This window comes from Podarcis vaucheri, assembly GCF_965113315.1.
Source record: "Podarcis vaucheri genome assembly, chromosome: 4".
Taxonomy (NCBI): domain Eukaryota; kingdom Metazoa; phylum Chordata; class Lepidosauria; order Squamata; family Lacertidae; genus Podarcis; species Podarcis vaucheri.
This window is the reverse complement of record NC_138762.1, coordinates 5,237,475-5,251,693: the sequence shown is the minus strand read 5'-3', so window position 1 is coordinate 5,251,693 and position 14,219 is coordinate 5,237,475. Positions and strand designations below refer to the sequence as shown.

At 48.7% G+C, this 14,219-nt stretch overlaps 1 protein-coding gene across 1 annotated transcript; it reads right to left on the bottom strand.

Moving 5' to 3' along the window:
* Positions 1-1,186: 1,186 nt before the first annotated feature.
* On the bottom strand, positions 1,187-9,638 carry LOC309530334 (uncharacterized protein). Its single transcript, XM_082219199.1, has 6 exons — positions 9,562-9,638; positions 8,540-9,032; positions 8,262-8,343; positions 7,895-7,977; positions 6,822-6,948; positions 1,187-3,026 (listed from the first exon to the last, which is right to left on the bottom strand). Exons 2-6 carry the CDS (start codon positions 8,939-8,941, stop codon positions 1,321-1,323), a joined length of 2,400 nt encoding a protein of 799 aa, XP_082075325.1. The 5' UTR covers positions 8,942-9,032; positions 9,562-9,638; the 3' UTR covers positions 1,187-1,320.
* Between the last annotated feature and the right edge of the window lie 4,581 nt (positions 9,639-14,219).

The following is a 14,219-nucleotide window of genomic DNA, read 5'->3' as shown; positions in this document are numbered from 1 at the left end:
TCAATGCCGGGGATCGATGGCGATGGTAGAGCCCTGAAAGAACAATCTTCCCAGATTAATAATGCCACCCCTTCCCCCCCGGCCCACAGTCCGTGACTGGTGGAGGACGGAGAAACCCGGGGGCGCCATCTATCGTAAGGTAACAGTTTGCCTTTGCGCACCCAGGTCTCCGTCACACAAGCCAGGTCGACCCCCTGCGAGGTAAAGAAATCTCGCAGAGTGGCGGTTTTGTTGCCTATAGACCTGGCATTGCACAACACCAGTGACGGAGGTGAGTAATCCTTGTTCACCCTACCCTCGTCCCTCGGGATGGGGCACAGATAGGAAGGGGTACGAGCATATCCGTATCTCGATCCCCTTCGCCTATCGCCAATCTTTTACTCTTCTTATTCCTATTGAAAAGCATCCAAAATTGATTTGAACTCTTGTAACCAATTCCAGGAGGGTAAAACATACACTGTACAATGTTTCAGCAAGTTCAGACAGCTGCAGTTACTTTGTAATCCCCAAAGAGGAAAACAAAAGTTGAAAGTATCCTCTCCCTTTGTGACGTAATAATGGAGTCTAGCCTTTCCTCACTGGGAGGTCCGCTTCCAGAAAGCAAGAGTCTATTCTCTGTCAAATCTATCTCATGCAGGGTCCCAATTCAGTCAAATTCTCCCCCCTTCCCCCTGCAGAAAGAGGGGCTTGGAATATTTCCTTGAAAGTTTTTAGCACGTCTTTTAAAGTTATGGCTTCGGTCAGAGGTAACTGCTTTCACTGTCTCTTCAGTGGAAAGGGATCGACCTCTGTGTTTAAATCCCTTCCAGTCCAGTTTAATGTCCAAATGCAAATCCTTATTACTCAGTTTTCCAATCTTAATTTAGTCCGAGAAATTGGTCGCTCACGATCACCGGGCTTTGGAGCTTTGCACAGTGAAGGAAGCGAGTCGATTCCACAGTACCGTCTCCAATCCAGCTCGCTCTCGGAGCTCTTACTAGCGCTTACTGGGGAGCAGGGGAGTTGCTAAGGGTATCCGCCGGAACACCAGGTTCTCAGAATGCTCAATCTGAGGTATTTTTCAGGGTTCCACAACGCTCTCACGATCACCCCAATCGTGAAATCGCCAGGGCTCTTTCAGGCAAAAGAGCTCCCGTCCGCCATATGTCGGGCGGCCAACCGGAAGCTCTCCTCAAATATTTTATGGGGGCGGCAAAGACCCCCAGGCCTTTAATAGTTGGTACCTATTCCCTACACCCACAGGTCTGAGGAATGTTACAACATAAAAACACAAAAAACCACATTAAAAGGGCAGTAGATGTCAATCAGCTAAAGGCCTGTTTATAAAGATGTGGATTGGCCAGGCTCCAAAAGCTGTATAATGTTTTTTCCGACCTTTGTATGGATTCTTTTATGGGAAGTGAGACTGTATTTCTGATTGAAGTTCTTTCCACATTCCACACACTGATAGGGTTTCTCCACTGTGTGTATTCTTTGATGGGAAGTGAGATGGGAGCTCTGACTGAAGGTTTTTCCACATTCCACACACTGATATGGTTTCTCCCCTGAGTGAATTCTTTGATGGGAAGTGAGATTGGAGCTCTTACTGAAGCTCTTTCCACATTCAAAGCACTGATATGGTTTCTCCCCTGTATGAATTCTTTGATGGGAGGTGAGAGAGGAGCTATCAGTGAAGCTCTTTCCACATTCCATGCACTGATAGGGTTTCTCACCTGTATGAATTCTTTGATGGAAAGTGAGATGGGAGCTCTGACTGAAGCTTTTTCCACATTCCACACACTGATAGGGTTTCTCCCCTGTATGAATTCTTTGATGGTAAGTGAGATAGGAGCTCTTACTGAAGCTCTTTCCACATTCCACACATTGATAGGGTTTCTCCCCTGTATGAATTCTTTGATGGGAGGTGAGAGAGGAGCTATGAGTGAAGCTCTTTCCACATTCCACACATTGATAGGGTTTCTCCCCTGTATGAATTCTGTGATGGGAGGTGAGAGAGGATCTATCAGTGAAGCTCTTTCCACATTCCACACATTGATAGGGTTTCTCCCCTGTATGAATTCTTTGATGGGAGGTGAGAGAGGAGCTATCAGTGAAGCTTTTTCCACATTCCACACACTGATAGGGTTTTTCCCCTGTATGAATTCTTTGATGGAATGTGAGACTGTGGCTGTGAATGAAGCTCTTTCCACATTCCACACACTGATAGGGTTTCTCCCCTGTATGAATTGTGTGATGGGAAGTGAGAGAGGAGCTACATGCGAAGCTCTTTCCACATTCCACACACTGATAGGGTTTCTCCCCTGTATGAATTCTTTGATGGGAGGTGAGAGAGGAGTTATCAGTGAAGCTTTTTCCACATTCCACACACTGATAGGGTTTTTCCCCTGTATGAATTCTTTGATGGAAAGTGAGACTGTGGCTGTGAATGAAGCTCTTTCCACATTCCACACACTGATAGGGTTTCTCCCCTGTATGAATCCTTTTATGGGAAGTGAGAGAGGAGCTACATGTGAAGCTCTTTCCACATTCCACACACTGATAGGGTTTCTCCCCTGTATGAATTCTTTGATGGGAGGTGAGATGGGAGCTCTTCCTGAAGCTCTTTCCACATTCCACACACTGATAGGGTTTCTCCCCTGTATGAATTCTTTGATGGTAAGTGAGATGGGATTTCTGACTGAAGCTCTTTCCACATTCCAAGCACTGATAGGGTTTCTCCCCTGTGTGAAGTCTCTGATGCCTAGTGAAACTGGAGCTATCAGTGAAGCTCTTTCCACATTCTACACACTGATACGGTTTCTTTCCTGTATGAATTCTTTGATGGGAAATGAGATGGGAGCTCTGACTGAAGCGCTTTCCACATTCCATGCACTGATAGAGTTTCTTTCCAATGACATTTTGTTGATGGGAAGTGGAATGGGAGCTCTGACTGCAGCCTTCTCCACATTCTAAATTTTTGTGTGGCTTCTCCTCTCTGGGGATTTTGTCGTGGTCACCTTTGTTCTCGATTTCCGTTTCATCACAATCTGCATTGGAGACAAAAAGGGATTAGAGCCTCAGGAACAAATGGAGAAGTACTGAAGGGAGTTGGGTGTGTGTTCATTACATGTGTTGTTTGTCATTAACCAACATATTTATTATGAGATTCTGATGTGTTGTTGAATGTTGCTTTGTTTGATATACAGTAGTGGTCAAAATTGCAGAAGCCTTTTGGGGAAAAGTGTATTTCAGAGGTTTGAAGGCTCAAAAGCCGACTTCTTTTGGAGTAATATTATAAAATTATATATCAACGGAAATATAATTTAATCAAGAATGCAGTTCAACAAAGTTTGTTTAATTATCCGTATTCTATCAAACATTGTAGCCAAATCACCAGAAAAATGAAGCACAATTTGCTTACGTTGTAAAACATAATAAAATTATAGAAATAGCACAAAACGTTGACTGGTCACCCAGAAAGCGATGTAAGATTGTACTATTAAGTGAACAAGGCTATAGTTATGAAGAAATTAGAAGAGAGATTGGGAGAAACATAAGCAAAGCTGGCATTTCTATATTTTGGAAGAGGTATAAGGAGACTCAGTCACTACAAAATCAGACTTGTTAAGGCAGGGAAAGGTGCACAAAGGCAAGTGACGATGGACGAGTGGGGAGACTGTGCCTATATGACAGAAGAAAATCATCTGGGTGTATACAAGATGACATGGAGCCATGTAAAGTGAAGTTGAGTGCAAGGACTGGTCTAAATGTTAAGAGTTCTAAGGAAAAAACCATTGTTATCTCTCAAACAAAGGTTGAAAAGATGATACCCATGTTAACTGTACAGTGGAACAATGGGACAGTGTTTTTTGGGGGATGAGACCCATATCTCCTTGCTTGGTAGTGATGGCATGAAATACGCGAGGAGAAGAATCAGAGAAGATTTACATCCTACTTGAATTACACTGACCGTGACACACCCAGATAGTGTGATGTTCTGGGGTTGTATGGCAGCAAAAGGTGTGGGCAGAATTTGCGTCATTAATGGGAATGTAAATGCCCCAAAATATATAAAACGAAATACTTTAGCCCAAAATGAAGTGTTCCGCAGGTGATCTTTTCCCAGATACTGGAGCATTTATATATTTTCAACAGGATTCAGCTCTATGTCGTGTTGCTGCTGTGTGCAAAAGGTGCATTCAAGATAATGATATTTCACTGCTGGAATGGCCTGGGAATAGCTCAAACTTTAACCCAATCGGAAATCTATGGGGCCGACTAAAGAAACTTGTTAATCAAAGGCAACCCAGCAATAAAGCCCAATTAGCAGAGGCAATAATTCAGTCTTGGTTTCACATTATTAGAGCTGCAGAACTAAAAACTTCATGGGAAGGCATTGTAAGGCCGTAATTAAAGCTAAAGGTTACCAATGGTTACCAAAGGTTTCACGTTTTCACTTTATGACTGCTGTTCCAATAAATACTCCTTCAAAAAAGTCATTGCATTACTTTCTTCATTAAATTATCTTTCCGTTGCTATATAATTTTATGGTATTACTCCACACAAAAGTGGTGTTATGAGCCATCAAACCTCAGAAATACACTTTTCACAAAAGGTTTCCAAAATTTTGGCCACTAGTAGAAGTTGTTCATTTTAAAGTTAATGTTCTTTTTATATGGAATCAGATTAGTGCTATTTATGTTTCATGATTATATATGTGTTGGAAGCCGCCCAGAGTAGCTGGGGCAACCCAGCCAGAAGGGTAGGGTAGAAATAAAAAAAAAATATTATTACTACCGTGGTACCTTGATTTAAGAACAGTCCTGTTCCGGAAAAGATTAAGTTTGTAAACCAAGGTACCATTGTGTCATCATCATCATCATCATCATCATCACTGCTACTACCACCTGAGATTCCATAAGCCTAGCTCTTCTCTGGGATGGATTTTGTTTGGCCCAGTCATGGCATCCCCTCCATCTCCAATGTCACTCCTTGTTATGGCTTGGTCTCTCCCACAAACGTGAGAGGACTCTGGATGTTAATAATTTCGGATTTATTGCTAAAACAACAAACTTGGACGGAGCTCCTCTACTCATCATCCTCCCCACAAGATGGAGTTGTCCAGACTGAGCTCCTCCCCCTTCCCCAGAACAGAAGCCCCCACCTTCTCTTCCAGTATCTTTAAATTTGGCAGAGAATGCTTCCTGCATTCCAGCGTCTGACTCACTCCTGTAGCTCTCACACAGCTGTCTGTCACTCTCTCTTTCTCTTCTCCCCTTTGTTCAGAGCTCAGATGACAGTTCCTCTCCCCCTCCTCTCTGCCTTCCGCTGCTAACTCTCCTCTCCCTAGGCCTGCTTCTTCTCTGGCTGGCAGCACCTGAGCTTCGCTGCCAGTCCTCTCTTTGGTCAACCCAAGACTGACAGGAGCAATAACAAAAGCCTGAAGCTACTCAGCTTTCCTAACAATTCTGAAGCTGACATTTAAGTGTTAGTTTCTGTTTCCCTCACTGAGCAGCAGCTGCAAGTCATGGGACTATGTTTCCATTCCACAGTCAAGTTACTGCTGGGTTCCCACGGGAAAGGGAGACTGGATGTGATGTTCACTGGTTTCCTGTTTCTTTGTTCTGTCGTTTCGTTGAGAGTTGCTCTCTGCTTCTCACAGAGACAAGATGTATATTTGTATGCTCTCAGCATAGTTTAGGAATAAAGCTTTTCGCAATGTAGCACCATATCTGTTTCATCCTTTCGTTTGCAGACTCTGGGATTTTACTCTGCTGGGCTCAAGGCAAGATGAGCCGTATCAGCTCAAGGGCCAGAGCTGAACAATAAAAACTAACATTAAGATGGCCTCTGAAGTTCAGACCAGCCCAATCTGTTGGGATGCGTCCAAGGGCATTTGGCAGGCTCCCAACTGGCTCCAGCCCACCAGCCGGTAACCGGGCAAACTCCGGTCCTCGGAACAGCATCAAACAGCGACCTGCAGCTTCAGAACTCTTCAGAAGCTGGAGCACCCTCTAATCAGCAGAGTAATTAACTCTTCACGACATAAGGGTGGACACAGGCATATGTAAAGAATATTTACAAGCAGTTTATTCAGCATAGATCAAGACAAAGAAAAACATGTCTGCTCTCCTTCATGTCTAAGAGCAGGAAGCATGAGGCAAAAGCTATACACAAACAGAAGTTCCCAGCAAGCTGTGCTGGAATGTAAACAGACATGTGACATACAATAGCTCCACACATCTGTTTAGGTGGAACGGAACATCAATATCCTAACACAATCATGGTAGAAAAAGGAATAATTTGAGGAAGATTGTTCAAAGAAAAAACTGTAATTTACTGTTTATTGTGGGGGTGTTAAGTTCTCAGGTGATATAGGGGCCACGGTTGAGCTCCGTGAAAATATATGTTGTTGGTCCCATAGAGGTATGTTTTGAATTTCCAGGCAGCTATTGTTAGGATATTTCCGTTCCACCTTAAAAGGGAGCAGGATGTTTGTGTCACAGCCTGCGTATTTCCTGTTCACAGGATGTTTATGTTTTCTGTTGCTTTCGTTCTCTCTCTCTGTCGGAGACACTGACGCAGAACAGTCATGTCTTTCTTTGTTCTGATCAATGCTGAATAAAAGCTTGTAAATAATGCTCTCCTGCGTGCAACTTTTGGCTGTGCATTATCTGCTGATAGAGCGTGCATGAGCTCTAGAAGAAACTCATGTCGCTAATTGCTGAAACTGCGAGACTACGGGAGATCGATGGACGTCTGGCACACGGCTTGGGGCCATGATGGACTTTATCTCCCTGGCAGTATCCCAACAGCTATAACGTTCCCACAGGGAGCCTTACCAAGAGAGACCACGATCCAACGATTCTCCTCCATGACGTCCTTATGCAGAGCTCTCTGGTCAGGATCCAGCAACGCCCACTCCTCGTCCGTGAAACGAACAGCGACATCTTCAAAGCACACTGGACCCTAAAAGAAAAAGGGAAATGACCTTCTCTGAGACAGCAGAAATATGATCTGCTCCACAATGCTCTGTTGTTTCCTTCCTGTAAATTGCGGTGTTGTATCAATAGGATTGCTTTGCTGCACATTTTAATTATGGGTGCTTATTTTAATCTGCATTTTAATTATGTGTATTCGTTTCTGCGCAAATAGGTGGTACTCCACCTTGTGTTTTTCAAGTCATTCTGCCTAGGCAAGCATTCCAGTTTCCCCAATGGAAGGATCCACTTTCTCATCTCCTTGTGAGCCGTTCTGGGAAGGTTCCCTCCCAATGCCCTAGAGTCAAATCCAAGGGGGTCATGGGGGCATGGAGAGGGGGAGGAATGTGGAGCAAGCCCCATTTTGCAGTAGATGGGGCTGGTTAGGTGAATCCAGGCCACTATTTGTTCTCATTTGTCCACTGCTTAGAAACCAATTTTTGCATTCAGTTATCAATCTAGAAATAAAATAAGCCTCTTTTGGATGGGCATCTGTCTTGGATGATCTAGCAGAGATTCCTGCACAGCAGGGGGTCTCCTGGGTCTGAGAGACAAGCAGGGAGGGTGGCTTCTGGCAAAAGGAGAGGGAGCCACCGGTGGCTCCTACTTATCCTGACTCACCTCTGCCTCTTGACCTTCCTCTCCCACTCACCTCCTTCCTCTTCTGCCTCTGATTCTGCACTGCATTCTGCCACAGAGTCTCCCAGCTCACTAAGCCCTGTAACCCCTTCAGCTTCTGACACCTCCTCTTCCCAGGCTTCTCCCTCTTCTCCCTCTGACCGCTCATCCTTCTTCTACCTCCACTCCTTCGGCTCTGAGCCATCTTCCCTTCCTGGTTCCCAGGCTGCTTCCTCCCACCATTCCTCTGTGCCCAACCAGTCCATGACATTGCTCCATCCCTCGGCCTCTGTCCCCACAAGGCAGCTTCCCCTGACCTGATCTGGTTCCACAGCCGCTGCTTCCCTTCTGCCCCCATGAAAAGACGGATCAGGAGGTCTTGCCGGCATCCTTCTGCCACCTGCAAGAGGAAAAAGGTAAGCAGGACGCCAGGAGTGCCTGCTTCTCTCACAGGTGAAACAGGGCATCTCTAACTACAGATGGGCCTTTGAGAAAGACTTACCTACTGAGAGTATTTGGAGGTTTGTGCCCATTGCATATGTTTGTTTGTGTAGAAATACATCTCCCCTCCTCTGGACCCTTGTTCCCAACTGTCTCCCCCAAAACAAGATGAAAAGAACCCCCATATGAGTTGGAAAACCAACAGAATGAGACCAGACAGAGAAAAACCACCTTCCTCCTTACCCAGTGGCCTCTCTCTGGTGTCCAACGGAGGCCTCTCTGTCTCACAGGAATCCAGGTCCATTTCTGCAAAGAGATCCCTTCCCTGAGAAAGAAACAAGGATTCAAAACAGAGAATGGGGAGAAATACTAGAAAGAGAATGATAAAGACTTGAAGGGTGTGAGATCTCATTCCATGGATGCTTTCCCAGAAAAAGGATGGGCCATCAGCAGACCATTATGGGATGTTTTCTGTCCTGTTTGGAGTCCATTGGGAGTATCCAGAGGAAAGTCTCTCTCACCTGCTTCCTCTCCTCTGCCTGACTCAGGAGGAAACCTTCGGCCAGGGCCACCGCCTGGGAACTGGTCTCCGCTCCGCATTCCCTCACCCAACTCTCCATCTCCAGAGGAAGGACAGCCAGGAACTGCTCCAAGATCACCAGGTCCAGCATCTCAGCTTTCGTGTGCCTTTCTGGCTTCAGCCACTGATGGTCAAGGTGGTAGAGTCGTCTGCAAACCTCTCGGGGTCCTTTGGCCTCCTGGCAGCAGAACTGCCTCAACTCCTGGCTCTGCACCTCTGAGCAGAGGGTGTCCTCCTCACCCAGGATCTTCTGCACTGGGTTTTCCCAGAATCCCCCACTGCTCCCAGTTTGGCTGGCATGGCCTCTTCCTGCTTTAGGGCCAGCTGAATCTTGCTCATCCATCTGTGCTCTCAGGAAGCCTCTGAGAGATCGGAAGGAACCCTTTGGTCTTCTGCCAAGTTCTGCCCTTCTAAATGAGAAGCTGCAGCAAATCCTACAAAGCAAATACATTGTTCTGTTACAGAATTTGTATGACAGGGGGGGAAATGGTTCCCTGAGCAAGCATGGATGAGTCTTGCTGGGAACCAGGGCTGGACTGCACCAGATCCCAGACCATGAGCTATCTTTCTGAAAAGAAAGAGGAGGAGGAAGAGGAGAAGAAATTTGGGATCCTCTGATCTGCAGGAAGGAAGGAGAGCGTGGCAGACCTGGCCCCTCCCTGGCAGGACCCTCTCCTCCCCCCTGACTTGGGGTCCCCCCCCCTGCAGGGAGCAGATCAGGCCCCCCCCCGGCCCCCTCCCCTGCCCCAGCCCTGGGACCCCCCCCGCATCTCCCCACTGCACCCTCTGGGGGGAGAGAGAGAGGAGACTCACCCTTAGCTGGCAACCTTCCCTTTTTCTGCGGGAAATTCCCTTATTCCAGCGCCCTTTCCCGCTGCTTCCTGCTGCTATCCCGGATTGGGAGACAGGTGAGGCTGCTGATCCCTTATTTTCAAATCTGAAACTTGACAGCTATGGACTCACCAGATCCCAGGAGGGGGCTGCGATTCGGCCCTTGCAGGTGAGACCCCAAAGCAAGGGAAGGACTGGGGAGGGAGGGGCCTTGGCTCGGGAGGACCAGCCCCCCCCCCGTGCGCTTCCTGGCCTCTCTAGGAAGGAAGATCACTTCCCTTTAACCCTTGCCAAGCCGAGTCCCTGCAGCTCAGCCCTCTCTCAGATTATTATTATTTCTTATGGATTAAGGGGGGCAGCTGCCAATGCCCAGATATCCTTTTGGAGCGCGAGGCTCTTGGCTGGACTCTGAGCATCTCCCTCCCTTGTCCAGAAACCAGAGGAAGAGCTTGCAGGGAAAAGGGCTTTGCAGGAGGCAAGGAAGCTCCTCCTGGAATCCAGGAGTGGAGAGACAGGAGGGGATCCCAGGGTCATCTAGTCCAACCCGAAGCAAGAGGGGGCCGGGTCTAGTTCCCCAAACAGGCAGCCCTGTTTAGGGAAGCTTTTAATGTTTAAAAGGTTATTGTATTTTAGTGTTTTATTGGAAGCCGCCCAGAGTGGCTGGGGAAACCCAGACATATGAGTGGGGTATAAATAAATTATTATTATTATTATTATTATTATTATTATTATTATTATTATTATTATTACAACCCCCAGCAATGCAGGAATCTCAGCTAAAGCATCCATGGCAGATGGCCGTCCGATCTCTGCTCAGAAACCTCCAAGGAAGGAGAGTCCACCACCTCCCAAGGGAGACCTTTCCCTGCCAAAATGAGTAATAATGAGTAATAAATTAAATGAGTAAATGAGTAATACTTTCTTATGCATGCTTTTCATACTAATATACAAAATTATGCCATTTCCCTTTCCAGAAATGCTCAATTGCTAATTCAATGGACTGAAAATGGATGGTTGTTGTTATTATGTTTAGGGAAGCTTTTAATATTTGATGGACAATTGTATTTTAATATTTTGTTGGAAGCCGCCCAGAGTGGCTGGGAAACCCAGCCAGATGGGTGGGGTATAAATTATTATTATTATTATTATTATTATTATTATTATTATTATTATTAATCAGGTGTGTGTTCTCCTTTCAAAAGAGGCAGGTGGAATCTCCACGGTTGCTAATAGCATAACGTTGAAAGTGCAGGGAAATATGGGGAGCCCTAGAGCATCTGCTTGGCATGCAGAATGTCCCAGGGTCAACCCCTGACATCTCCTCAAGGGCTGGACGAAATCCCTGCCTGAAACTCTGGGGAGCTGCTGCCAGTCAGTGTAGACCAGGGGTCCTCAAACTATGTTCCCTGGGCCGAATCCAGCCCGCCAGGGTCATGAATCTGGCCTGCACGGCCATTTCAGTACCCGCCAAGTGTCCGAGGCTGAAAGCATCTCGCTGCCTGCTCAGTCAGTCCCCATGGCGAGCTGGTGTAAACGCCACTAGCATGGTGGCAGCCCTACCTATGACAGGCCAGGGGGTTTCACCTGGGGACGGGGAAGTGTTGTCTTTTGGCTTGAAGAGTGAAGTTCAGATTGGTGGAGGCAGTGGCGTAGCGTGGGGGGTGCCAGGGGTGCCGGCCGCACCGGGCGCAACATGGGCGGGGGGCGCGCTCGCACTAGCAGCTCTCTGCCCCTACTAAAATCCACAGGTTAGGGAGCCCGCGCTCGCTCGGCTTGGCGAGGAGGTCGCAGAAGGGGGAGAGCGAAGCCTTCTGCTGCGGGCAAAAAAAGGAGAGGAAGCCGGGCGGGCGAGCTGGCTGGCGGGGGTCTGGCTGCGCCTGCTGCTGCCGTTGCCGCTGCTGCCGGGGCTTTGACAGCTTGGCGAAGCGGAGGGAGAGGAGCTTTATGGTAATTGCGTCTCTCTCTCCACTGTCCGCCTGGCTAGTGAGCCGAGCAAGGAGTCTGGCGAGGGGGCGGGAGGAGACTTTTCCACCTCGCCTGGTCAAAAAGGAGAGCGGAGTCTCCTCAGGGTGCCCTCAGGCAGGGCAGGGCAAGGCAAGCAGAGCGAGGAGGAGAGAGAGGGGAAGGGGGGGGGAAGCAGCCAGGAAACGCTGCGGTGTGGAGGAGGAATCAATTAAGGAGAGAAAGCGAAAAGCCTTGGAGAAAGGGAAAAAAAGGAAAGAAAAGAGGCAGCTCCAGGAGAGCGCGGGGGAAAGAGAAGCCTCGCTGCTGCTGCTTGGGAGAGTAAATTACTGTACTTGCCTTGCCCCGGGTTAGGGGGCGCAAATTAATTGCCTTGCCCCGGGTGCTGATAACCCACGCTACGCCGCTGGGTGGAGGAAGGCAGACTTGGGTCGATTTGGTTTCGTTACTTAGAGGTTTACTTTAAAGGTGGGAGAAGGAATTTAATCCTATTTCTGTGAGTGGCCCAGGGGTCTTTCCACTCATGTGGTTTACATGCTCTGAAAGTTGGGATCCATTTTGTTATTTAAATTTTAAAAGGGTGGAGTGGAACCAGATAGTGACCATCTTGTTAGCCTGGGGTCAGCAACCAACCTTTTTCAGCCGTGAGTCAGTCCACCGTCCCTCAGACCATGTGGGGGGTCAGACTATATTTTTTTGGGGGGGATGAACCATATGGGTGGGAATGAACGAATTCCTATACCCCACAAATAACCCAGAGATGCATTTTAAATAAAAGGACACATTCTACTCATGTAAAAACATGCTGATTCCAGAATCATCTGCAGGCCGGATTGAGAAGACGATTGGGCCACATCCCATCCCCAGGCCTTAGCTTGCCTACCCCTGGCCTGGGGAGACACATGCTGGTTGAAGGAGGCCAGGACTGGCCCCCAAGGCTTGGGATGTCCCTCCTCCCCTGCAATAGGGCTTGGAATCCAGGAGAAAACTCTTGGAATAGCCTTGCCAGGTGCTCAGGGACGGACTCACCTGTCCCCATGTCCTTCTCTTTGCAGATGTGCTGCGGTTGCACATCTCTCCCCCAGGGGTGAGAACCAGAGCAGGGACTCAGACCTGCCCTCCTTGCCCCCCACTCTGCCTTCTCGGATGTGGAGAAGCCCTCCCTTTGTGAGGAACTGACAGCCTGACTTTTGCCTTTCAGCTGCTGGAGGGAGATCCAGCCTCTCCTGAGCTGCAGAGGGTGAGGGTTAGAGAGGCGAGTCACCAGAGGATCGGGGCCGCCCTATGCCTCAGGGAGGATAAAAGCCGGAAAGCCCCAGTCCCAAGTTGCGGGAGCAACATTGTTGGTTGCTAGTTCCTGCCTGAGCTCCTGACCCGCCCTGGCTCCCTGCTTGCAAGCCTGTTCCTGACTTCACCCAACTCCCTGCCCTGCACCCAGCTTCAGCTACTACGGACTGCCTCCACGTTGCACCTTTCACCACGGACCGGACTTGGACCTAGCCTCTCGGGTAACCCACGGGACCAGCACAGTTTGCTCCCGCCACACCCACACTCTCCCTTCGTTCGGGTGCGTTCGGGAGGAACCAGAAGCCATGGCTGACCAGGCAGCTGCGCTGGTGGCATTGGCTCAGGAAAACCAGGTCTTGACCCACACCGTTCAGCAGCTAAGCAATGCAGTTACAGCACTTCAGCAGTGTTTGGACACGTTACCAACTCCTGGTGCCGACACCCCAGCTTCTGGCAAGTACCCAGTGGCCCTGCCAGAGAAATTCAATGGGTCCCTGGCCACCTTTCCCATGTTTCTTGCCCAAGTCAAGCTGTATATTCAGGGGCGAGCCCGGAATTTCCCCGATGACCGCACCAAGGTGCACTTCCTGAACAGCTTGCTGAAGGACCGGGCAGCCAAGTGGGCATTGCCGCTGCTCCGGCAAGACTCTCCCTTGCTGACAGACTATACAGCGTTTTGCAACCATCTGGAAACCACGTTCAGCAACCCTCAGAAGCGGAGTTAAGCCAATCGGTCAATTCGGCAGTTGAAACAGGACAAGTACACAGTGGCCGCCTACGCCACAGAAGTTCGTTTGTTGGCACAGGACTTGTCCTGGAATGACTGCAACCTTCAGGACCAGTATCTCGAGGGGCTTTCGGATGAGATACTGGACCAGCTGGCCATGATGGATCGCCCCACCACGCTGGACACCCTCATTCAACAGAGCCTGCAGATAAGATTATCGGTTGGAGGACCGTCGCCCAGGCTCAGGGCTGCCGGCACTCCCGGCTCCAGTCCTTCCCAGCAGTTCCACGGCCACAGCCAAGTCGCTGGAGGAGCTACAAGGACCTACAGTGGTTCCTGGGGTTCGCCAACTATTACTGGACCTTCATTGTGGACTATGCTCATCCCGCCACCCCGCTAACCCGACTGCTGTGCCCCAAGACACCATTCTCCTGGGACAAGGAGGCAGAGGTGGCGTTTCAGGGTTTGAAAGCCTGCCTCCAGAGGGCACCGCTTTTACAGCATCCTATGTCAGCATCGCCCTTGAGCCAGTGCCACCAACTGGACTCATCCACTTCAGCCCCGACTGGGCCAGGCGAGCTGGGGTAGCACTTCCAGAGACCACCTTCTGCACAGGAACTGGTCAAAGTGCTGTGGACTCACAGCTTAGAGTTGTGAGCACCGGATTCACTTCTAGAAGACAGTCGTTGCACAGCAGAGTATAGCAGAGGATAGCAGAGCAAAAAACGATTCGGATAGCAGCTCTGTAGAATATCTTCTTTATTCTATCTACAACTATAATACACAACTATATACCGAGCTAAATGAGGTCTAA